A 25,809-nucleotide genomic window follows, 5' to 3' on the forward strand; every position below is an offset into this window, starting at 1 on the left:
GTCTACAAGAGTGAGTGTTGTGGTCATCGCCGATTTGACCGACAACCCAAAGCCGAAAACCGTACACAAATTGTAATGGTTGAACAATCTAGTGATATTTTTTTACCAATCCAATTTGTCAAACAGACAGAATTAATCGCCGGCTAAAGTTTTCGGTTGTTTTCCTTGTCGTCTAAACCCCCTAAGTGCCAATATTACTATCACTAATTGTCGTCAAGGACACAATGTATTAAGGTCGTATTAATTACCTCTTTCGGGACTCAAGGCACCCGGGGGAGTCTCGACCGTCTGTCCTTTCAGAGACTCCACATAGTCGAACCAATCAATTTGGTTCTGAAACAAGCCAAACAGACAAATAAGATACTGCAGAAAACATAGGTCTTCCCATTAAACCACCCCCCCCCCCCCAGTTTAATGGCGATATAACATATTGCCCCCCACCATGGTGGTTTTGTCCTAATGGGTGGGGGAGGGGGTGTATTATCGAAGGAGATGCGGGGTATGACGAGAAAGGTCGACCCAAAATCATAACTCAACAAGGTTCCCTAATACTCCAGAAACGGTCGATTTTAAACAAACGACAACTCAGTATGTTCGATTTTAGTTTGAAAAGCAACAAAAGCTCTTTCTTTCTTTGTCATAATCGATGTGTTCGCTTTCAAACGTAAGGATTTGGTCGATGTGTTTGGTCACGAAGCAGATCTCACAAGAAAACGACTTCGACGAATATTAAATTTCCCGTTATATCAAATAAATCAAAACTTGTTACCAACAGTTCAATTTAAGATTAGCAAGCACTAGATTTACAAGAGAAAAATAACAGGGTGCGCAAAAATCGCTCTCCTAACGGATAAAGAAATTCACTACCGAACAAAAGATACATACAATTTCAGGCACTAGGCACAAACACGCAGAGTAGAAAGCGACCATACCCGGGTCGAGGTTGGCGGCAAATTTTCGTAAGAAATGCGGTGAAATGCGGTGGAAAAAAATTTCCACATGTATTTCTTACATCTTTTTGCGGTGAATGCGGTGAATTATTTATTTTCACCGCGTTCTCAGTATTCTTATTAAAAAAATCGTCACAGACGGGTTCGAACTTCTGACCTCCTGCTTGCCTTCAACTCCTTACTCCACTGCGCCAACTTCAAGCTTGTTCTTTGATATTTCTTGTTAATTTGTATCAGATTGATTAAACGTTGAAAAGCCAATGCGGTGAATTTATGAAAGAAATGCGGTGAAATGCGATGAAATATTTTTTTTCACCGCATTCACCGCAATCACCGCATTTCTTCCAACAGTTCACCGCAATCATTGCATTTCTTACAAAAATTTACACAAAAACCCGGTAGGTACTTATACCGTTATCATGATATCAAAAATAAGTGAATATGAGTTAGAGAACTAAATTTCCTTCATAAGTCAGCCAGTTAATTGTTGCATTTTAAAATTGGTAACGTTGCAGAATTTTTATATTTTGTATGCGTTTCTATAAAATTCATTATACTTGTTCAATCTGTTAAATAAAATTGAAAGAAATTGGTTGTAATTCTTGCAAAGAAGGTACCGCAACTATTTCATAAACAAAAAAGCCATTAATCTTTGATCACAACTTTAGAAGTAACGGTTTAAAATAAGAAAAAAACCCGCAAAAAACCTGGAAGCACAAACCTAGTTCCTGCAAGTTGACATTTTGGGCCCATTTCGCAGTTTTTTTGGTCTTTATTTCAGATTGTAATGGAAATTTGTACGAGTGTCTTAGTTTTAGCTCAACGAAAACAAACACAGAACTGGGTCGACGATAGACAGTTGGCATACAATAATTCATCAGGACAGATATGCTATGTGACTAGGGTTCGGACAATTATGTGCAAATAAACTTTTGGGACTGGGTAATATTGGTGGGAATTACAAGCCTGCGTAAATCTGATTACACGGTTCCGTAAATTTCAAGGTTCCCTATTAATTGTTCTTGAAAACGTGAGCTATAGTTGAGCGAGTAAAGGGTTATGCTAGTCTTTAAAACTTGAAACGTCCAACTGAATTGACAAATTTCCATGCAATAACGCAAGAAAGTCTTTTAGACTAGAACGATGGAAGCCCGCGCGTTTTGTTTCTTCGGTTTCTCTCCCCCTCTCTCATTGCCTCTTTTTTATATCCCCTCTCTCCCTCCCCACCTCTCCCCACTCGCTCTCGAAGTGGGTTTTTAAAGAAATTATTCTGAACCAAGTTACTGCAATTGCGACGAGAATAAAAGAATAAAAGTGTGATACTCTAAATCGATATTCGTTTTTTAGATCTATTGTTTCCACCCTTCAGTAAGAACCCTTGTTGAGAAATACTTTGATTGAGAACATACTATATTACTATGATCCGGGATGTTAATTTGAGCTTAAGCTATAGAAAGATATTTTAAACGTTTTTTTAATGACAACTCCGGGCCAACGAAAAACCAAGGTCTCAATGACGAGACCTCTGTAAGGGATGTTTTTGTTAATCCGAAATTGCAGCGATTAACAAAATCACAGTTTCACTATAAAAGAATAAACCTAGTTAATCGCACGAGTTTCCTGTATTTGTTCATTTCGTAATTTATTTACATATGTGAGTAACGTAATTTTTTATTAAAGTGATTTAGTTGTAACGGCTGCTCTCCTATCAAAGTCAAGGAAAACTTTACACCGCCCAGTTCGTTTCAGCGGTTCCAAATCTGTCCCGATATTTTGTTTTTGCAGTTAACCTTTGTGAACTGTATTATCCGCTATACTGTAGAATGCCGTTGCATTACTTGTTGCTCTATTACTCCTGATAACTAATTGCTCAGCATTGATGAATAACAAAATTGTTTCTCTCAGAATAACAAATAATTCAAATTGAAACAATCGAAATTTTGTTGTTTTTGTTAATAACTCAATCTATCAACCGAATTTAGGAATTCCCGTTCCTACAAATTGTAGCCCTATAACCTGGCTATAATTATGCAAAGTTTCAACCTGCTGCAGTTAACAGTTGTCAAACGGGCAGTTTTACCATTTGCAAATTTGATAATAATAATTTTTCTAAATTCAAAGTTAACAAGTCTCTCTATTGGTTTCAATAACAACCGATATCAAACTAGAGTAAGCTTCGTTAAAGCCAGTAAGAGAAACTGACTTTATGCTTTGCACAAAGTTTCTCTTACTTACGAACTTCGTTCCTCAGAAAGAAAGTTTTCAGAATATGAAAGTTAATTCTCTTTTCAACAAGTCAAAGTTAAGTTAAAACTGTACAATCACTAATATGATCTACAGAAACAGGACACGATAACAAGTAATTTACCGCTCAAGAAAGTGTGCTTCAATACGCACTGTATGTCAGTTTAATATAAACAAAACTAACGAGTTTCAACTGATTTTTGGTAGTTTTTCAAGCTCCTTTTATGCTGCTAGTCACGTGGATTTACATGTCAAATTCAACTGTTGATTGGTTGTAGATAATAACGTCGACAGAATGTGAAAACTTTTCCATAACGTCACTTTTTCAGTGTAAATTTGATGTCATGGGAAATTTGCTAACCATGTAGAAGTTTTGTCGAATGTTCTGTATCAATAACAGGTTGATTCGCAATCCAATCGCAAAGAATCTGATGCAATACTGTTAAGTCGTAGTATTGTTTTGATGGTGGTTGAGGTAGTTCGAGTTTGAGTTATAGTTTGACTTCATGAATGACGATTGTGTACTAATAATAGTTGCTAAATATAAATGTTGAACAAAATGAACAAATCCGTTTGGCTTCGATAGAATGTAGCATTAAATTTCGCTTGTCACACTATTCTAGCTTTAAGGCTTGAAATGGCCTTGAAGCGCTATTCAATTTGATTTCTGAGTTGTTAAGCTCAGCCGCAATATCGCCGGCCCTGTTTTCCATCGCGAAAACATCTTTTCCAGTTAGTACTGGGGCGAGCTTCACTACTGGTCTCTTGTACACTCCGTCGTTCGTTCGAACTATAGCTGATCGAATCACACCGTCAGACCCACCGATGGTCTCCGTGACTCGACCTAGATTGTAATATCCACGCTTATTGCTGTCTTCGATCAACCAAACGAGATCACCTTCTTTAAGTGTTTCGTTCGCCGTAGATCGCCATTTTTGCCGATTATTCAGAGTTGGCAGATATTCTTTACGAAATCTGTCCCATATGAGATTTGCATAGGCTTGTGTCTGCCGAAAGAGCTTTCGATGATCAACAAATTCTTCCGCGCATGGTAGGTAGGGTAAGCAAACGTTCTTGTTGCCAAGCAAGAAGTGATTGGGGGTCAATGCTTCTAAGTCATTAACATCTGAACTGACTGGAGTCAAAGGTCTTGCGTTCAACGTCTGCTCAACAATACACATCGTTGTTGAAAGAACGTCCTCGGTGATTGATCTGTTCCCCAACACTGCATACATTGCTTTCTTGCAACTTCTCACCAACCGCTCCCATACTCCTCCAAAGTGAGGTGCTGCGGGTGGGTTGAACTTCCATCTGATCCCTCGTTGAATTAGATGTTCTTCGATCCCTTCTTTGTTCCATGCCGCAACATACTCCGCAAACTCTCTTTCAGCTCCAACAAAATTTGTCCCGTTGTCGCTGATGATCGTATTCGGTTTGCCTCTTCGAGCAATAAATCTCATTATTGCATTGAGACAACTGTCTGTGTCCAACTTAGGTACCACTTCTATATGCACCGCTCTCATAGTTAGACAAGTAAAGAGACAACACCATCGCTTTTCATTTCTTCGCCCAATCTTCACAATGAAAGGGCCAAAATAGTCAACTCCAACGTTTGTAAAAGCTGTTGAAGCATCTAACCGCTCTTCGGGTAGATCTGCCATTACTGGTGCTATCGTTTGTGCTCTGCCTTTTCTGCAGGTAATGCACTTGTTCTTGATTGATCTTAAGGCGTTCCGTATGCCTAGGATCCACATCCTCTGCTGAACAATGTTTCTTACATGCTCAGTGCCTTCGTGTTGATTGTCCTTGTGCTCGCTTCGCAAGAATAATTCAACCGCATGATGTTTCCAATGTAACAAAATTGGATGCTTTGCATTGAAGTCCAACTGACTTTTGCCTATTCTGCCTTTGGCTCGAATAATTCCTTCTTCATCCAGGAAGGGGGAGAATTGTAGAATTTTGCTGACTTTTGGAATTTCCTTTTCAGCTTTGAGAGATTTCATCTCTTCACCAAACTGTTCTTGTTGTAGTAGCTTGAAGATTGTTGCTTTTGCTTTTTCTCTTTCTTCAATGCTGACTATGAGTGTTGCCGGTTTGTGTTTGTTCAATGCTCGCTGTACGTATGCCACTGTATTTAATAGTCTGTAAAAATTACTGAATCAATCCCACTGGATAACAGCTTTCTTCTCTTCAGCCTGTATCATGAAGACTGACGAGGGTATATTCTCTTCATCTGAGGCAAATATGAGGTTCACTTGCCGTGGCCATTCGCTTTCTGGTTGTTTCAACCAGGCCGGCCCAGTGAGCCACTCACTTCTCTTGAGTTCCTCAATGTTGATTGCTCTGGTACCAATGTCCGCTGGGTTGTTGATACCGCTCACATGTTTCCACTGTGAAACATCAGTTGTATCTAGTATCTCAGCTACTCGATTGGCCACAAACACTTGTTGTTTCCGATGGGAACTGTGTATCCACTGCAATACCGTAGTTGAGTCTGACCAAAAACTGCAACTATTTATCCTCATTTCATGTTCCTTGACTATCTGTTCTTTCAACCTCACTGCCATGACTGCCGCTTGCAACTCCAATCGTGGTATTGAAACATGCCTCATCGGTGCCACTCTGCTTTTTCCAATGACAAATGCTAAGTCAGCTGAGTATTCTTTTGGTTGTGAACGTAGATAAGCCACTGCACACATCGTGTCTTCAGATGCGTCAGCAAACACATGAAGTTCGGCTTTATCCCTCTCTTTGTTGAAGTACCTTCTATCGATGCTTGTTTCAGCCACTATTGGAAGTTGTTCTTTCCATCTCAGAAATTCTTCTTCTTCACTAGGCTCCACTTCGTTGTCCCAATGTTGTCCATTCTTAGTCCAGATGCCTTTGAGAAGTCGTCTCATATGAACACTGAACGGAGCAAACAATCCGATCGGGTCGAATACTGAAGATACCAGTGACAGAATCTTCCTCTGGGTTATAGGTGTTTCAACTTCCTTGTTTGTACCTCTGCATACTTGAAGGCTATCATCAGTAACGGTCCATTGTAGTCCTAGCACTGAAGATCCCTCTGTACTGGGTTCCACTTCGACTTGCTTCGTGTTGCTGATTGACTTCAAGTCTTCTGGGATTGCTTCGGCAACTGCATCGTTGTTGCTTATCCACTTCTTCAATTCAAATCCATGTTGTGAGAGAAGAGGTTGTAGTTAATTGAAGACTTCAATTGCTTCTTCAGAGGTTTCTACCGATTTGATGAAATCGTCCATGTAGAAGTTGTTTTGTATTGCCTTTGCTGCAATCGGATACTCCTTTTCGTTCTCCAGTCCCACTCGCTTGAGAGCATAGTTTGCACAAGTTGGAGAACTCTTAGCTCCAAATACGTGACGCTGATATTCGTATATCTGAACAGGTTCGTTAGTTCTTGGACGCCATAAAAACCTCAAGCAACTTCTATCCTGTTCGGGAACTTGCACTTGTAGAAACATCGATTCGATGTCGGCTGTTAGGGCTATTGGTCCTTCACGGCATCTGAATATTGTTCCAATCAAGCCATGTAGCAGATCAGGTCCTGCTAGTAGCTTATCATTTAGGCATACTTCTTTGTACTTGGATGCGGCATTGCAAACACGTCTTACTTTGCCAGGCTTGATCGGGTTTAGCACTGGATGGTGTGGCAAATACCATTCTTTCCCGAAGGTGCCTTTCACTTCGGACTCGTCCAATATCTTTACGAATCCTTTTTCTACATATGTATCTATTGACTGTTGATACAAATTCTTCAGGTTTGGGTCCCTTTGGAATCTTCGCTCCAGTGAGTAAAGCTGACCCAAGGCTGAGCTGTAATTGTTCGGTAGGTTTGGCTCTGGTTCACTCCACAGCATTCCCACTTCATACCGCTCGCCTGTAAACTTTGTCGTACTCTCTAGCATCTTTTGTGCCTGCAGTTCCTTTTTTGACTGACTGACGACGTTGATTTTGGAAGCATAGGATTCTATGTCCCACCAGGTTTGATTATTCTCTGCCACTTTCACATCTTCAGTGAAGGCGAAATGACAAACATTTTGTCTTCTTTTGCCCGTCATGGGTCCACTGACTACCCATCCTAGCTCTGTTAGAACGGCGAAAGGTTCACTTCGTGTTCCTATCTTATAGTCCAATGGGCGTTGTAGCTCATAAGCATCTTGACCAAGGATGATGCCAACTTCCATCAAGTTGAAGCTTTTGTTGGGTAAAACACTCAAGTGGTTGAAGCTTTGCTTCAGCTTGTTGTAGTTGTAGTTTGTGTTTCCCAGGGAGATTGACTGGTGTGCAAACGCTTCGATTGAGTGCACCTTTGAATGTAGTCCCTTTATTTTGAGAGGAACCTTTTCTGTCTTCAGATCCTTCGTTCCGTGTATGCCAGCTATGTTGAGCGTCACACCGGTGCCTTGGGCCCGTAACTTCTCTTGCACACTTTGATCGATGAATGAAACCGTTGATCCACTATCGAGGAAAGCATATGTGTTCAGCCTGTTGCCACCGCTCTGTATTGAGACAGGAACTATCTGAAGAAAGCTAGTAACTTCGTTACTCTGGTTGATTGTTGCTGCGCTTACGTTGACTGCATGATTGCCCTCATCCATTTGGTTTTCTGAGTGTAGCAATCGGTTGTGCTTCTTGATGCATCCATTGATGCCGCACGCATTGACTTTACAATCTTTGATTGCATGTCCTTTGCCTAGACATCCGTAACATAAGCGTTGCTTTCTCACTGCTGCGTACCGATCTTTCACACTCATGTTCCTGAATAGTGGACAGTTCCATATTTTATGAGTGCCATCAGCTAGCGGACAGTGATCACTTTGCGTTTGCTTTGTTTCTTTCACGTTCGAACTTGCACTGAAGTTCGATGTTTTCGAGAACCGTTTGTCTCTATTTGTGCTTCTTCGGTCTTCTTCTCTTTGCTCTCCCTTGAAAGCTGAAAACCCTTCGTGCACGAAAGCTATCCTTGATAGCCATTTGTCAAACATAATCAGATCAGGCCAATCTTCATCTTTATCATCAACATAGAACCACCACTTCTCTTTGAGAACTTGGGGTAGTTTATCTACTGCCATGTACAATGTCGAGCTTGATTGCAGATCACCAATCTGCTTGTACTCTTTGAGCACATTCACAAAGTTCGAAACAATAACTGAGAAACTGATCAGACCTGTTGAGTTGTGTGATTTCACCTGACTTGCTTTGCGAAGACTCTCCAGTTGTGCATCAATGATCACATGAGGCCTTCCAAATTTCCTCTCCAGAATATTCCATGCAGCACCATAGAATTGTCCAGAATAGCCCATTCCAGAGATTGCTGACCTTGCCTTGCCTGTCAGTAGAGTCTTCAGATGGCTCATCTTCTCTGAGTCTGGTATTGGTCGTTGATCCACTGTAGCAATGAACATACTAGACCACTCCGGCCATTCGAGAGGGTTCCCGTCGAAGTTGTTCAACTTCAGCTTTGGTAGGCTACTACTACCTGAATAGCCCGTGTTGTATCGTAATAGACCAGCTCTGGGGGAAACGTCTCGGTCTTCAACACTTGAGGATCGGTCTCGTGAACTGCGATATCGTGAGAAGTGACTTTGCCTGTTCACTTCAGGGGTTACTTCGAAGCGAGCTGTTGATCGATCTGGTGTTAGAAGGTTGTCGATTCTGCTGACCCAGTCAGATACATCTCTTTTCTTGGGGGTCCAGTTGAAAAGCGATTTGTCTCGAGCACCAGTTGATTGGGAACGAGCATCATCGTTCTCTAATGCTGTTCTCTTCACTTTGCGCTCTAGCTCACGCTCTTCCTCCAGCAGTTGATGCTTGGTTTCCAGTTCCTTCATTTGCATTTCCAGCTCTAGCTTCCTTCGCTCGAACCGTGCTTGTTCGAGTCGCATCTTGGTTTCGAACTCGATATCGAATTTCTTCATCCTTTCCTCTCGCCTTTGCTTTGCTGAAGATGTTTCCGAAACATTCTCCGTTTCTTGGCCACTTGCTGTTGCTCCATTTTGCACTGTTTGAGCAACTGGGTTGTCCGTTTGGTAGTTGTTGCTCTCGCTGTCATTCACTGCTTGGGTTGCGTTGCTTTGCTCTGCATTCATTTCTGGTTGCGCGCCTTTGCTTATATATGCAAGCCAATGATAGTCCAAACTTGCTTTGCACTGCCTTGCTTCTTTCAGATGCTGTTCAACGAAATTAGCTTGATAGGGCACAAGCTTGTTTCGACGCTGCAGTTGCTTGGGTATTTCTTCCTCTAGAAGGTGAACAGTCTGTTGGTAGAGGACCTTTAGTTTGTTGGGTCGATCTGAATCTTCAATTATTTTGTAGCCAATCCCTGTTTTGGGGTGGACTTCTTCCCGTAAATCTTGGAGCTTCTTGTCGTACCTTTGAGCTGTCGATTGAAGCTCCTCTCTGCTGATTGTGTTAGGATTGCCTGATTGCCTTTTGCTTTGCTTGCTCCTTTTAAGCGAGGTTAGTTCTTCAACGTAATTTGTGAAGTGCACTCGCAACTTTCGCTCTGCCTCACTGGCGTTGAGCTGTTGATTTGTTTGATTCTCTTTGGGGGGTGCCTTCGGCACTCTCTTCATCAGATTGGACAGCAGTTTGCCTTCTACTGTCCGGGTCGGCGGACCAAATGTAACGGCTGCTCTCCTATCAAAGTCAAGGAAAACTTTACACCGCCCAGTTCGTTTCAGCGGTTTCAAATCTGTCCCGATATTTTGTTTTTGCAGTTAACCTTTGTGAACTGTATTATCCGCTATACTGTAGAATGCCGTTGCATTACTTGTTGCTCTATTACTCCTGATAACTAATTGCTCAGCATTGCTGAATAACAAAATTGTTTCTCTCAGAATAACAAATAATTCAAATTGAAACAATCGAAATTTTGTTGTTTTTGTTAATAACTCAATCTATCAACCGAATTTAGGAATTCCCGTTCCTACAAATTGTAGCCCTATAACCTGGCTATAATTATGCAAAGTTTCAACCTGCTGCAGTTAACAGTTGTTAAACGGGCAGTTTTACCATTTGCAAATTTGATAATAATAATTTTTCTAAATTCAAAGTTAACAAGTCTCTCTATTGGTTTCAATAACAACCGATATCAAACTAGAGTAAGCTTCGTTAAAGCCAGTAAGAGAAACTGACTTTATGCTTTGCACAAAGTTTCTCTTACTTACGAACTTCGTTCCTCAGAAAGAAAGTTTTCAGAATATGAAAGTTAATTCTCTTTTCAACAAGTCAAAGTTAAGTTAAAACTGTACAATCACTAATATGATCTACAGAAACAGGACACGATAACAAGTAATTTACCGCTCAAGAAAGTGTGCTTCAATACGCACTGTATGTCAGTTTAATATAAACAAAACTAACGAGTTTCAACTGATTTTTGGTAGTTTTTCAAGCTCCTTTTATGCTGCTAGTCACGTGGATTTACATGTCAAATTCAACTGTTGATTGGTTGTAGATAATAACGTCGACAGAATGTGAAAACTTTTCCATAACGTCACTTTTTCAGTGTAAATTTGATGTCATGGGAAATTTGCTAACCATGTAGAAGTTTTGTCGAATGTTCTGTATCAATAACAGGTTGATTCGCAATCCAATCGCAAAGAATCTGATGCAATACTGTTAAGTCGTAGTATTGTTTTGATGGTGGTTGAGGTAGTTCGAGTTTGAGTTATAGTTTGACTTCATGAATGACGATTGTGTACTAATAATAGTTGCTAAATATAAATGTTGAACAAAATGAACAAATCCGTTTGGCTTCGATAGAATGTAGCATTAAATTTCGCTTGTCACACCATTCTAGCTTTAAGGCTTGAAATGGCCTTGAAGCGCTATTCAATTTGATTTCTGAGTTGTTAAGCTCAGCCGCAATATTAGTGGTCGATTTTGTTTAGTCTCTGTTACACTTGATTTGCGTAATAAACACACTCTCAAATCTGTCCACTAAAACCATAGTTCTTTCTCGCAAACCAAAAAATATCTCAGTCAGTTACGGCTATAAGAAACTGTACATATCCTTAACTATTGTTCATTACCTCCGTAGAGTAACCCGGAGAGTAACCCTCGAAATACCCCATTTTGTTGAGATTGAACTGTCATTGCAACATCTTCGAGAATTAAAAAAACTAACATAGTCAACTAACGATTGACAAAAATTTGGCTTTACTATTGGCTAGCTTAATTAGAGCTGATCTCCAGTGGACTACAGGGGTGAAGAAGGGGGCGTGGACGAGGGACGAGGGACGAGGACCAAGGGTAACATTTGTGACCTCAAAATTGATTTTTACACCCCTACAAAGGATCTTAACTAACCAAAAAATTGAAAAGTGAATAGTTTAGTGCTATCTAAACCTATCGTCACCACTGTGCACAATATATTTTACGTTTTACAGAGTATGAGTATACATAACGTGTTTAATCATGACCGGGATCCGAAGTTTCAAAGCATTCAGCGCATTTTTACTCCAAATCTTTTTACCAAATATTGGGAATTTTCTTCCATCGACCGGGGTTTTGATACCCCTGGACCTTCTGCATTGGATTTCAGAAAATATTTAGAAAAATTGTGAAATCAATTTTGTAGGTTTTGGAGCTTAATTCTACCCATACCGGGTTTAAATCGGTGGATCTGTCCTGGATCACATCACTCCACTCAGTGGATCCCTGGTCATCAATCCCCAAATCAATGTCACCCCTAGTCACGTTCAGTCTGTTCATATCACCACCATACGCAGGAGATAAGGGGGAGCTTTTTCCACCTGAACAGATAACTTAATGTATTGACAGGATGGGAAATATAGAAACATAATTGACTGCGGTCGAAAGAATTTCTCCCAAACATCAGGCCAGTGTTTTGATTCCCATTGAGTTTCAGCCTTTTCAACTCAGGTTGAGTGATGCGCTCGAAATCGTCCTGGTTCAGACAATTTCGAGCGCACACCTGACCTTTTTTGCGCTTGAAATTACAGGGTCTGGAAGATGTTAAAAGGCGCATTTTTGTCAGATCATAGACATTCACTTGGCCGAAATGCAAAGTAGATCTAGTTATAAAGAGTTGACAGGTTAGTAATTCAGTGTATTCAGGCACCGTGATTGGTGGGACGAAAAAGCTATTTCACTTATTTCGTACGAAAACAACATGAGAACGAATCTTTTTTTTTCTAGGCAAGTTAAACGGGAAATCTTGGCGTTCTAGAATCCCCTTATATAGGCAAACGTTGGGTAGAATGCTGAATTGATTTCGAACAACTCCTTGGCCCAATAAAAAAAAGCTGTTTTTAAAAATTTAATTCGCTTATTTCGTATAAAAACGACTAAACAATTTTTTCTAGGCAAAATAGACAAAAATTAATGGCGTTCTAGATTTCTCTTATAAAAGCAAATTTTGGGTATAATGTTCAATTCAATTGAAAAACTCTTTGATCCGATGAAAAAAGCAAATTTTTAAAAAGGTTTAATTAATATAACTTCTTGACAAGTTCACTGAATATATTCCTGATCAAACCATTTTGGGCACAACTCAGTGGGATCAGAAGATTGTTCGAGCGCACGAGCGTACTTAAACTATTGATGGTATTTTAAACGCAAAAAAAATGTGGAGCACAACTCGAGCGCACAGAAAAGTGCTGAGCGCGCTTGTGTCTGAAAAAAGGTGGAGCCGAGCGCATTTCGATTGCAAAGAAACTGTCGAGCGCGCTTGAGTCTTATCAGGGGCTTTGTTGATCTAGGACGGTATTATCAGGGGCAATTTTAGTCCGAGACGGTCTTGACCAGGATAATTTTGAGCGCACACCTCAGCTTGGGCAAATTTGGGTGAACCTTACACTTAATAGCTTACTATTGCTTTAAGAGAGCGATTTAAAGGTCACGATTTCACCATTTCTTAGGACAAGTCATGCAAAAGCTCGAGAACAATTCTAAACGAATTCGGGCCAGTTTTTCTCAACATTCAAATTCTAAAGGAAAGTAAAAAATAATGATCTGGGTTGATGATAGTGGCAACAATCCAATAACTAATATGAAAAAATACTCTTTTACGGTCTTAATAGCCCCTGTCAAGACAAGAATGCTCTCTGGTAAGATTGTAAAAGATTCCTTTGAAATTTATTTTGCAGTATCTTGCAGTATCTTGCGGTCTCGTTATGTTCTAATTGTTCCAAGATTTTTTTTCAAATGTGGGAATATATATATATATATATATATATATATATATATATATATATATATATATATGCGAAGCGGGCCTTTTTTCTTCAGTGAAATATTCCTTTTTTGTTTACGCAGCGTACAGAAAAACAGGGAAACACCATTTGTAGCCTTTAGAGACTAGTTTAATTTTTAAAGAACTTCTAATTTTAATTAGGTTGGAGAACGGTAGATGTTTCAAAAGAAAAGAAGGGTTGTCGTCGATGGGGATGAAAGGAGATCAATAATTTGATTGCCTGAAAAAAGATAATGAAACTATAATATAATGTATAATTCTAAACGATTATACAAATGTTTTGAAGGCAAAATGAAGACAAAGTGAAGTGAAAATCAAGTATTCAAAGACATGAAAAGAAAAATGCTTTTTGCGAGCTCTTTCTCTTCTTCTTGTTGCATATTTCAGAAATTTGCATGTTTATATTTTGACTGATTTTCGATTTAATCAAAATCCAGAAAACAATATCATATGGGGATCAAAATGTGATACAAGCAATATTTTCAAAGACAAAATTTCCTCTGTCTTTGAAACCAGATACTTTCCAATTCTGTTAATGATTTTAACTATCAATATATTAGAAAACTCAAGTTTTTTACTCTAATTTGGGTAAGTTTGTTAATTAATTTACTTGGGTAGAGTTTGTAATTTTCACATTATTTTAGTATATTATTCTCTGCTTTAGAAAAGAGTGGTGATACTAACTTAAAACTGCTGGACAGACAGGAAGCTTTGCTTGTTCGAAATTAACTTGAGATGAAAACTTGAGATGAAAACTTGAGATGAAAACAAACCCACATTCATGAGCTTAAGGAAAATTATTAATCAGTAAATCGCAAAGATTTCAAGTTGAGCAATACCAGGGTCGACAAATTTTCTAAAAGTTATGTAAGAAATGCGCTGAAATGCGCTGATGTTTCCAAATTTTCAGCACCAAAACCATGCAAAAAAAATGCGCTAAAATGTGCTGAAAAACGCTGACACTTTGCAGGAAACGCGCTGAAATTTCAAAAGATAGCGCTGACTGAGACTCGAACCCTGATCTCCGGTGCCGTAGCCATCACTCAATGCACTGAGCCATTGATTCCTGAAAGTCTTCCCGTTTAATTTGATTTTATATTATTAAACAGTATAGGAAGAAGTGCGCTGAAATTATGTAAGAAATGCGTTGAAAATTCGACGCATTTCTTACATATTTCTATTGCATTTTAGTTTTCTTTGATCGCATTTCTTTAGGAAAAAGTTAACCTTTAATATAGGACAAATTGAAATGGCTCGAAGTTCAGGAATCGGTGTCAAAAAAGTGTTTAAATCCACTAAATAAGTTTAGGAAATGCAGTGAAAATTGAATATTCGGATTCAAGCGCATTTCAGCGCATTTCAACGCATTCTACTCATTTCTTACATAATTTTATAAAATTCAGCACATTTCTCACAAAATAATGCGCTAAAAGGGCGCTGACATCCCGAACCGGGTGCTGATTCGAATCCAGAAGTATGATTCGTTCCAACATTGTTGCAAACGCTTGGGCCCAATAGCACATTATTGGAACTCAAGTTTGGCTCAACATCTGATCTGGTGAGTGGAGTTTCAGACAACTGAGGGAATAAAAGTGTCATACAATAAAGAACGAGTAGTACCGAGCAAAAAATGCATATTTAAGTACTGAATCCCGTGTCGAGGAATTTGGATTTTCACTTGTAAGAAATTGTCGTTTTCCAAAGACAAAAACGATCAAAGCCCTTACAAGGTAATCGTCGTTTTCGTCGTTATTCCGTCGTTATTTCACTTGTAAGAAATGATCGTTTTATTACTTGTAAAAAACGAAGAGAACGACGAAAAACGCCAATAACGGCACGATTTCTTGCAGTAGTATCGTCGTTTTTTCGTCGTTGGCCTCAACATGGGATTATATTTAAGTATTTAAGTAATAAGTATGCATGAATTTTCTAAGATCCGCCGATAGAGCTCCTGTCAAGTTACTATAAATTATTGACGGAATTCCTTGGGAGCCCACCCGGGTAGTCATTATGAGGAGATTATGAGGAGAGTAAAAGTTTCTAGCTAAATGTTATACCGTATGCGCCTCGTTCGTACATATAATGGTCATCATCAGAATCTTCGTCATCTAGTTGAATGTTGGGAGCCTCGTATCCTGATGGTCCGATGCCAGACATGTCCAGATCATCAGGGAAAATATTTCGACCAACTGGTCCACCATTGCCCCGCCCATATCCAGACGAGCCAAGGTGGAATCTTTCAGGAGTTTCTGTTAAAATAGGAAAAGCAATATAGAATATCATTTTTTGAGTTTGAGGGGGGGGGGGGGGGAGCACAAAAGACACTTGTCCAAGTTACACAGAAAATCGCTCTGAGTAAGATTTGTAGGATTTGCTGTGAATAGTGGTAACAATGTATTTTTTCATCGCAAAGCGTCCAAATCGTTTAGCAGTGATGTTTTGTAAAAGTTGAGGTAAAATTTGAAAATTGTGGTTAATCCGGTGAAAAAATTAATTTACTTTTTCAATGCATTCCCCACAATTCTTACATTTTAGCTATATTTAGCGTTACCCATTCCGGTGTCGATACAAAAATGCAATGCCGAAATTCAAAATAGAATAAAAAATAGGAAAACTTTAAGCCCACTGTTGAAATCCTAACGGCTTACTACATGAAGATAGCCGCCATTTTTTTAAGGAACCCGATTAGCTTTCAAAACAAAAAAAAAATGTTTCACAAAAAGTAAAAAGTGTGTACATTTTGAATTGGGTTCCTAAGTTAGACATAATTCAAGCCGATCAAATTTTTAGAAGAAAGAGAGCGCTGCGAATGAAGAATAAAATTAGCACAGAATAGTTAAAAAAAAAATTGTATGGTAAAAAAAATAGGACTGTTTTGTCTCGAGGGTATCCAAAAAACTATCATTCAAACACTAAATTGTGAGAAAAACTGATATATGTATTAAGAAATTTTCATTTTGGACAAATTATCAGACATCCTCAACATAAACAACCGAATATCAAGTACAAAGTCAAAAACTCGATGGGGTAGGGCTGGGCAAGCTAGATGAAATGTTGGTTCAAATCGACAGGTGGAGGAGGGTGGACAATGGAAGTGTTGAGGGGGAGGGGTAATGCGGGTGCTGATGGCGGGGGGGGGGGGGGTTGACCATGGAATTTTCCATTCAAAACATGTTTGATGAATCGCATTCTTCGAGTTTAGTAAGGCTTAGGGATCTAATTGAACTTTATACATTCCGAACACTGCATTTTTACCCCATTTTTGAGGATGAAAAGTCAAATGAATCAGAGGGAAAAATGGTCAAGCGAAAAATCATATAAAAAGACCACAACACTAATATAAAAGCTACAAACTATGTTTGAGAGCAATTAAAAAGACAAAAATATATATTACAAGAGGCGGTCTAAATGCTCAAATTAGCCAAAGTCTCTACAAAAGACCTCGAGAAACTATAATTGTGGCAGAACAAATGGGCAAAACAATTGAGATATAAAAGCAAAGTAAAATAATCGTATAATAATCGAGTAAAAAGTCTTTGGTTTGGAAGAGCATAAAAAAGTGGAATAAATTATTTTTTTTAATGAAAGAGCGAAGGAAAAAATTTACCTTTCAAAAAAACCTCACAAGAGTTTTTCCACTGTCAGTTTGAAAATATACAAGTAGTCAATAACCAGATGATCATTAATAGAATGTATACTTTTAATTATTTCCAAAAAAATTGATTAAACTGAATCCTCTTGATTATTTGAATATTTCACATGTTTAGAAAAAATAATAATGCAACCCCACTCTGGGCCACAATTGTGATTACGATGAGAATGATACCACTTTTGTAAAGACAAAAACCTGGTCAAAACGTACCCATAGCGGCGTCATCTGGAGAATAGCTGGCAACATCGCCTGGCCGCCTACCTCTAGATCTGGCTCCACTGGACCCTGAAAACAGACAAAACGAATCTGTTGAAGCCTTAACAAAACTATATTCGGTCTTTTTTCAATCCTTTCCATAAAGATATCAGAAACATAGCTGCCGTGCATTTCAGAGCTGCGAATCAATAAATAATAATCTCATGTTTGTTGGGTCTTTTCCATTATAACCCCACTCATTATAGCCCCTCATTATTGTATGTTTACCAGGGGGGGGGGGGGGGGGCTATGGATTATCTGATCACCAAACTGCAAGGCTTATTGCGAAGGGAGGGGGGGGGGGGACAAATTTCGTGGGGAGGGAGCTATAAAGGCTCCATTTTGTGCAAATTGTTCCGAATATTGTCCAATTTGCAAATAATTTCAAATTTTCACTGCTGAAACATTTAATTTCATATTATGCGAACCATACTGAAATTGGCAAATATTTGCAGTTTCTGAAATAAACCTAAATTAATCCCGTTGAATCACTTTGATTGTATTTTTCAGTCAGCTTAATAGATAAGACATAACCGACTCACGTCGGAAGAATTGCTCACGTCATTAGAAGTTATCTTATAGCAGAATTAGGATTTAAAATGAAAAAAAGACACCAATTTCAGCCGACTTTTCATTTGAATTTTAGCAGTGAACTTGCGTAAAATGGTCAAGCAAAAATTTAAGAAAAAAAATTGATAAGAACTGCAATAATTGCTTCAATTTTCAATCAAGAGTCATTAAACAGTCTCTTGGTTTTCAAAAAAGTTGTACTTTACTTTAAAAAAGTGGAAATTTGCTTTTATGTATAAATGGGTACTGTGCGTGAGATTCTTGTCTTTTATTCGTTAATCAAGCGTTTGACGAAATTGCATCAATGTAAAGTTTTCCGTCTTTCCCATTATAGCCCCCAAGAAATTTTAGCGCCCAGTATGGTATGTTTACTATGAAAGAGGGGATAGAGGTTATACGACCACAAAGCTGAGGGGGCAGCAGGGATGTATAATGAGAACGACCCATTTTTGATAAGTTTTAATTTAAGTAGTTAGCTAGTCAATTTGGAAATGTGTGCAAACTTGACCTTAAATTTGAATAAGAGAAACTCATGGACTAGTGTCACATAGTCAAAGCCTCTAATCAAGAGATTCTGATACCAACAGTTTGATCATAAGATATTTCGGAATAATGTCGTTTTGCGGCCGTTTTTGAATATTCGAGATGGTATTTTGATATTATTTCAATTAAGTGATCGCTCAGTGGGTATAAAAGAAAATGCCCACTAAGCTGGGGAAGCCGAGAGAGAATAGATGCAAAATTTATGCACATACCATAATAGCCACTGGTACTTGGTCCACTTCTGATCGGAGATATTCCAGAGGGACCCGTGTGGCTACCAATTGGGGATAGACCCAAAGGACCCAATCCAGATCCCGCTGCATTTCCTACAATCATATTTAGTCTTTCATTAATTGTTCGCACCAATGTGAAAGAAATTGTCCTCAAAGAAGCCCAACAAATAGTTGATTTTGAAAACTACGTGAGAGGGCAAATTTGCTATAACCCACACTTCTTCTTTGAAGACATGAATTTATCCTTTACACTCAAAACAACAGAATAAACTTTAGGCTTTTTTAAGAATGCGACACTACGGAACGGAAAAGACACGTACAAGTGTGTTTCTGCTCTTAAAGTATTAGTCCTGCTCAGTGAGCATGGTTTAAACTAAGGCGTTAAAAAGGCGTAAAGTTTTTTTAAGTGGTTGCATTGACCATTTTTTTTCTCTTAAACTGTTAAGGCTGATATTAGTAGTGAAAACTATAAACATCTTTACGCACGTTCTGGTTTGCTTAAAGCTCTAGAAACTCTTCTTGACTACAGTTTATTGGATTTTTTTGCAAAACGAATTTTTTTAAGAAATAACTTTAATTTCGTAACTCGAAAATCATCAACTGAAATTTACAATTAAAGGGAGCATTTTGTACAAGAATTAGTTCTTGTTACATAGCAAATAATGCGTAAATTTAACTAAACAACATTAATACAGCTACAATGGTAATCACACAAGATTCCTTACGCAGCTTCATTAAATGATATATGAAGGTTCATCAAAACTAACGAAAAACTTTCATGACATAACATTTGACATTAAAACAACCTTTAAAACAGGAAAAACCTGAATTATGAGTCAAATAACAAACAATTGAGTACAAATTTGCCCAAAATATCAAGAACTGACATGAACTAAACACCGCTCGTGACATTGAAAATACATGTTGATAGAACGAATCTACTTCTTCATATAAATGATAAAATAAACAAGCAAAAATGTGCCGTTCAGGGTCAGATAGCAAAGTCGACAAACGCGTTGTGCATCGAGAGTGGCACCAATGGATAACGCATCAAGTGAAAAGTATGACTGACTTCCCCTTTTAGGGTCCTAAATTCAAGTCCCTAGGAGATAGAGTACTTTTAAAATATAGCTTCTTTTCAAGGTTACCCGATTACCGGGAGCAAAAGTAGCGACCTCGAATTGAAAACTATCAAGAATGAAAGCACCAATCTAAAACAAGAAAGTACTTATATACCACATACATTAGTGGTCTTGAAGTTCGTTCGCCAAGGTAAAACAAAAAAAATTTTCATCAAAGTGGCAAAAATTAACATTGATTTTTGACAAACTTCACCACCGAACTCATTTGATCCTTGTCCGGGGTTGATATCACATGGAATGAAATAGCAATGGAGATGAAATAGCAATATACTAACTAAAATTGAACTGATAGTGTAATACAATTTTTAAAATATCAGAATCTGACCGCAACATAAACAGAACAGATACTTAGGTTCTTTAAATGCTTGCCACGTAAATACTTAGCAAAAATTTCAAATTTTTCGAAATAAATGGAAAAAAGGTAGCCTTTAGATAGTCAAAAAGTAGCCTCTGTTTACTCCACTCACCGACTGTATGATTGAAATAGTAAAAAAAGATAAAATTTGACCCTAGCGTGGTTTATTTCTATGAATTCAGCATCTAATTTCCAGAAGAATAAACTTAAAACTAAGACTGATTAACAGAGTACTCTTTCATATTTATCACTTAATACAATAACTCTTCTAACCATTAGGTCTTGTTGTCTAGTCTTTAATGTTTTATCTGGTATCTGAAACAAAAACAGTTTAGGAAGATTAAAAATAATTTGGAAAAAAAAGATTGCAAAGAAAAAAATTAGATTATCGTTTAGTCTAACAAAAACGTTTTCCATCAAAACAGCACGATCTTACTGTTAATGTCTTCAGAGAGGAAAGTGTAAAGGGACACAAGTTTAATATGAAAACTATTTTGCAGGTTTGTGTATTTTCTGAACTTGTTCTCATACCAGGAACCATGTTTGGATAAAATCTACACAAATTTGCCCAAAATATCAAGAACTGACATGAACTAAACACCGCTCGTGACATTGAGAATACATGTTGATAGAACGAATCTACTTCTTCATATAAATGATAAAATAAACAAGCAAAAATGTGCCGTTCAGGGTCAGATAGCAAAGTCGACAAACGCGTTGTGCATCGAGAGTGGCACCAATGGATAACGCATCAAGTGAAAAGTATGACTGACTTCCCCTTTTAGGGTCCTAAATTCAAGTCCCTAGGAGATAGAGTACTTTTAAAATATAGCTTCTTTTCAAGGTTACCCGATTACCGGGAGCAAAAGTAGCGACCTCGAATTGAAAACTATCAAGAATGAAAGCACCAATCTAAAACAAGAAAGTACTTATATACCACATACATTAGTGGTCTTGAAGTTCGTTCGCCAAGGTAAAACAAAAAAAATTTTCATCAAAATGGCAAAAATTAACATTGATTTTTGACAAACTTCACCACCGAACTCATTTGATCCTTGTCCGGGGTTGATATCACATGGAATGAAATAGCAATGGAGATGAAATAGCAATATACTAACTAAAATTGAACTGATAGTGTAATACAATTTTTAAAATATCAGAATCTGACCGCAACATAAACAGAACAGATACTTAGGTTCTTTAAATGCTTGCCACGTAAATACTTAGCAAAAATTTCAAATTTTTCGAAATAAATGAAAAAAAGGTAGCCTTTAGATAGTCAAAAAGTAGCCTCTGTTTACTCCACTCACCGACTGTATGATTGAAATAGTAAAAAAGATAAAATTTGACCCTAGCGTGGTTTATTTCTATGAATTCAGCATCTAATTTCCAGAAGAATAAACTTAAAACTAAGACTGATTAACAGAGTACTCTTTCATATTTATCACTTAATACAATAACTCTTCTAACCATTAGGTCTTGTTGTCTAGTCTTTAATGTTTTATCTGGTTTCTGAAACAAAAACAGTTTAGGAAGATTAAAAATAATTTGGAAAAAAAAGATTGCAAAGAAAAAAATTAGATTATCGTTTAGTCTAACAAAAACGTTTTCCATCAAAACAGCACGATCTTACTGTTAATGTCTTCAGAGAGGAAAGTGTAAATGGACACAAGTTTAATATGAAAACTATTTTGCAGGTTTGTGTATTTTCTGAACTTGTTCTCATACCAGGAACCATGTTTGGATAAAATCTACACAACAGTTTGCATTACCAATCATATATCTCAAAAAAATAGAGATGTAGCCACAAACGACTTTTGTGAATTTTGATCACTCTCAGCTTAAACACTTGCTCAAGAACTCAAAAAATTGCCGACATAACGTGAAAAAAATTCCGTCAAGATTTTCCAAAGCACTTTTAAAGCTTGAACTTAGGCTTCTCGGGCAGTTTCTTTTATTTTTTAATTTACATTACTAATGTATCTATAAAGCCTTATTGGGATATACAGACATAAAGATGATTTCCATGAACTGTGACCAACGTCAACTGAAAGTGCATTTATCAAAAAAACGAAAATGGATAAAATATTTATAATTGAACTACTCGGTCTCAAAAACTTCAAAAAATGATTTAAATAACTAGCATCTAAGCTTTTTCATCAATTTCATCGCAATTAGCACCTAAAAAATACTAAATGTAGATTGGGGCATCTTTTGCTACGTAATGACAGCTGGGCTTTACTTGTTTTTTAATTAGTAAAATTTATTTTAATTAGTTCGGCATAAACAAAAGATACGCATAAACAACTAACTATTGACAAAAAACGTTTTAAAGCATGCAGCCTATATAAACTATGACCAACCAACATCTAAATGTAATCTGACAAAAAATCATGAATATTAAGTTGTTGCTCCTAAAAAATTACTAAAACCACATTAAATACCCTATTGCCACTTGCAGCCCGTTGAGCGTTACCTGTTTGTTGCTTGTAGAATGCGACACATCAATGGAAAAAACAACGGTTTTTGTAACATCTTACAAAAACCGTAACGGTTCATGTAACATCTTACAAAATCCGTTGCATGATAAAATACAAAGAATTGAAAAAGAAATGAAACAGCAGACAGTTTGAACAAAATAATAGTTTTACAAATTTGTAGCAAAAAAAACTTAAGTTAATTTGTGAAAATTTTTGCGGTTAATACAATTATTGTGTCATCTTTAAGAAAAACAAAAAAAAGACAATGGGACGGAGGAAAAAAACCAAAAAAATTAAAACTAGCAGAATCTTAACAAAAGTTAGAATGATAGAATTTTAATGATAACTTTACCCAGTAACACGAGAGCAAACTCACATAAGTCCTCTTGAAAATATTGTTGCACAATTTACCGCGAACATGTTCAATTTATTAGTTCAAAAACCAATATATTATGTTTCCAAAACCCACATATTCTCGGCAGCATCTAAAACATAACCGACTAACGTCGGGCGAATTGCTCTCAAACGACCGGCGGGCGGTTGTCAGCACCTAGCCACTGTTTAGCGAGGTTAGCTTTCGCTTGATTGAAGAGGCGTGAGGCTAGGGTAATAGACGATATTATCACGCCACATAACAGCCGCTGAAGTCAACAAAAGAGTTAAGGAGAGAGAGAGAGAGAGTGCGAGGTAAAACGTGAGCGAGAAAGAGAAGGAAAGAAACGCCAACCAACACACACAGAGAGAAAGAGAGAGAGAGCTAGAAATTTTTTCCATGAGATTCTAGCCTTGTTAGTAACTAAATCATATAAAAAACTGAAAGTGCAAAATTCAGAAGAAAACTTTCCACATTTCGCAGTGACGAAAATGTTCAAAGAACATTTTTTGCCTCTGAATTTTTGTCATGTAACCCATCTGCAAGACTTGAAAAGCTTCGTTGGCCAGTATTAATCGTTAAACTCAAAAAAGGACTCAAAAACTGCAATTAAAATGACAAAAATTTCAAAAAAAATATTAAAAAGTTCAAAACTTTTCTATCGCAATAAAAAATTGTTCGGTAACCTATTATCAAAGCCTATACGTGGTTTCCTGGGGCTGGAAGAACTTAGATAATGACAAATTTTGAAAAATTTGAAAAAAAGAATTCAAGTTTTATCCAACAATTGCTGAAAATCGTGATGTTCAAATGTTGAAAAACATTCTATTACCAAAAGAAACTATGCAGCAACGTATTATCAAACCCTTCAGGAGGTTGTCTGAACCTTGAGGCTGAAAAATCTTGAATAATGAAAAAATATGTCAAAAAATTTTAAAAATATATCAATTTTTGTCAAAAAAGGCTAAAATTCGTGATATTTAAATCTTGAAAATGATTCCATTACTTCTAGAAACTACATAGTAACCTATTATTAAACCCTCGAGGAAGTTCCTTGGCTCTTGAGGATAGATAAACCTAAAAAACGACAAAAACTTTCAAAAACATTGAAAAAATTTGCAAAATTTATCAAAAAAATGCAAAAAATTCGCAGTGTTGAAAAGTTGAAACCATTCTATTACCACTAGAAACTATTCAATAACCTATTATCAAATCCTAGAGTGGATTCCTTGACACCTAGGGCTGCTAGGGCTGAAAAAACATAAAAAACTGACAAAAATTTTCAAAAATCTTGAAAAAAATTGTGAAAATTAGTATAAATTTGCGTTTTTAGCTAGCGGTTGTTCGTCAGTAGCTGGCCACGGGTGGGGTGAGGGTGCACGGGGGTGCCGACAGTCGGCTGGGGGGGGGGTGGGGGGGGGCAACAGGGCGATGGGGGGGCAATAGTGCGGGGGTCAGCAGTGGGGGGTGGGGAGGGGGTCTTCAACCTCTAAGAACCGCTGTTCACACCATAAGTATAAGACTCCAAAACTGTTTGAGCTGAAACAGAGCTAAAAGGCTCTAAGAGCACTTAATGCCCGCTGGGCGCTACCTGTTTATCCCGTTTTTGAGGACGAAAAGTCAAAAGCGTCAGACGAAAATTGGTCAAGCGAAAAATCGCATAAAAAAAAAGACCGACAGGACTAATATAATTGCTACAAACTTCGTTTGAGAGCAATTAAAAACAGTCAACCTGCAGGACAGCAGAAAATTGGCTGGACAGAAAAGAGGCAAGCACTGCACTGGCGAATTGACTTCAATAGCTTTCTCAATATATCAAAGAATTCATTGATCAGAATGTATGATAACCCGGACCTTGCTCACAGTGAGTTTCATCGCTGTATCATTGACTCTCAATTGTAACCATTACTGTACCAGACAAATAGAAGTGTAAATACTTCTCCCAGTCTGCCCAGAGTCGATTAAGAAACATCCCAGTCTGTCTCTTTTCTTCGCAGCCTAATTTACATTATTGGTGAACACTGCACAGAAGGTTTCACATCATCAGACTGTACATACAACGAACATAGCAAATTTTGAAAATTTCGAATAACTGGTGTCATGCATAAAATTTTTAAGATGGCGATATTCTGAACAGCCATTCTAGCTCTAACTAAACCATATTGGTGCGTTCATCTAAACCATATTGCTGAGTTCATCTAAACCATATATTGGTGCATCGGCGGAGGTCGGAGATCGGTGGCGGAGGTCGGTGGCGGAGGTCGGTGGCGGAGGTCGGTAGCGGAGGTCGGTAGCGGAGGTCGGAGGTCGGTAGCGGAGGTCGGAGGTCGGTAGCGGAGGTCGGTAACGGAGGTCGGAGGTCGGAGGTCGGCGGAGGTCGGCGATGTAAAAATGGTCTCTATGTGCTCTCGTAATACCAAAAAACGTTTGGCGGTAGCGGAGGTCGGTGGAGGTCGGTAGAGAAGGTCGGTGGAGGTCGGTAGCGGAGGTCGGAGGTCGGCGGAGGTCGGAGGCGGAGGTCGGTAGCGGAGGTCGGTAACGGAGGTCGGAGGTCGGCGATGTAAAAATGGTCTCTATGTGCTCTCGTAATACCAAAAAACGTTTGGCGGTAGCGGAGGTCGGTGGAGGTCGGTAGCGGAGGTCGGTGGAGGTCGGTAGCGGAGGTCGGAGGTCGGCGGAGGTCGGAGGCGGAGGTCGGTAGCGGAGGTCGGTGGAGGTCGGTAGCGGAGGTCGGTGGAGGTCGGTTGCGGAGGTCGGAGGTCGGTTGCGGAG

At 38.2% G+C, this 25,809-nt stretch overlaps 1 protein-coding gene across 1 annotated transcript; it reads right to left on the reverse strand.

Moving 5' to 3' along the window:
- Positions 1–248: 248 nt before the first annotated feature.
- Positions 249–18,780, reverse strand: LOC142354884 (uncharacterized; the record flags this gene model as incomplete). The annotated part of the gene is made up of 5 exons (XM_075407223.1): positions 249–333; positions 11,823–11,971; positions 15,492–15,683; positions 17,297–17,371; positions 18,667–18,780. Coding segments are annotated over 5 exons (615 nt in total), but the record flags the coding sequence as incomplete, so codon positions are not given.
- Positions 18,781–25,809: the final 7,029 nt, after the last annotated feature.

The sequence above is a fragment of the Convolutriloba macropyga genome, unplaced genomic scaffold (genome assembly GCF_964194025.1).
Source record: "Convolutriloba macropyga unplaced genomic scaffold, txConMacr16.3 SCAFFOLD_3080, whole genome shotgun sequence".
Taxonomy (NCBI): domain Eukaryota; kingdom Metazoa; phylum Xenacoelomorpha; order Acoela; family Convolutidae; genus Convolutriloba; species Convolutriloba macropyga.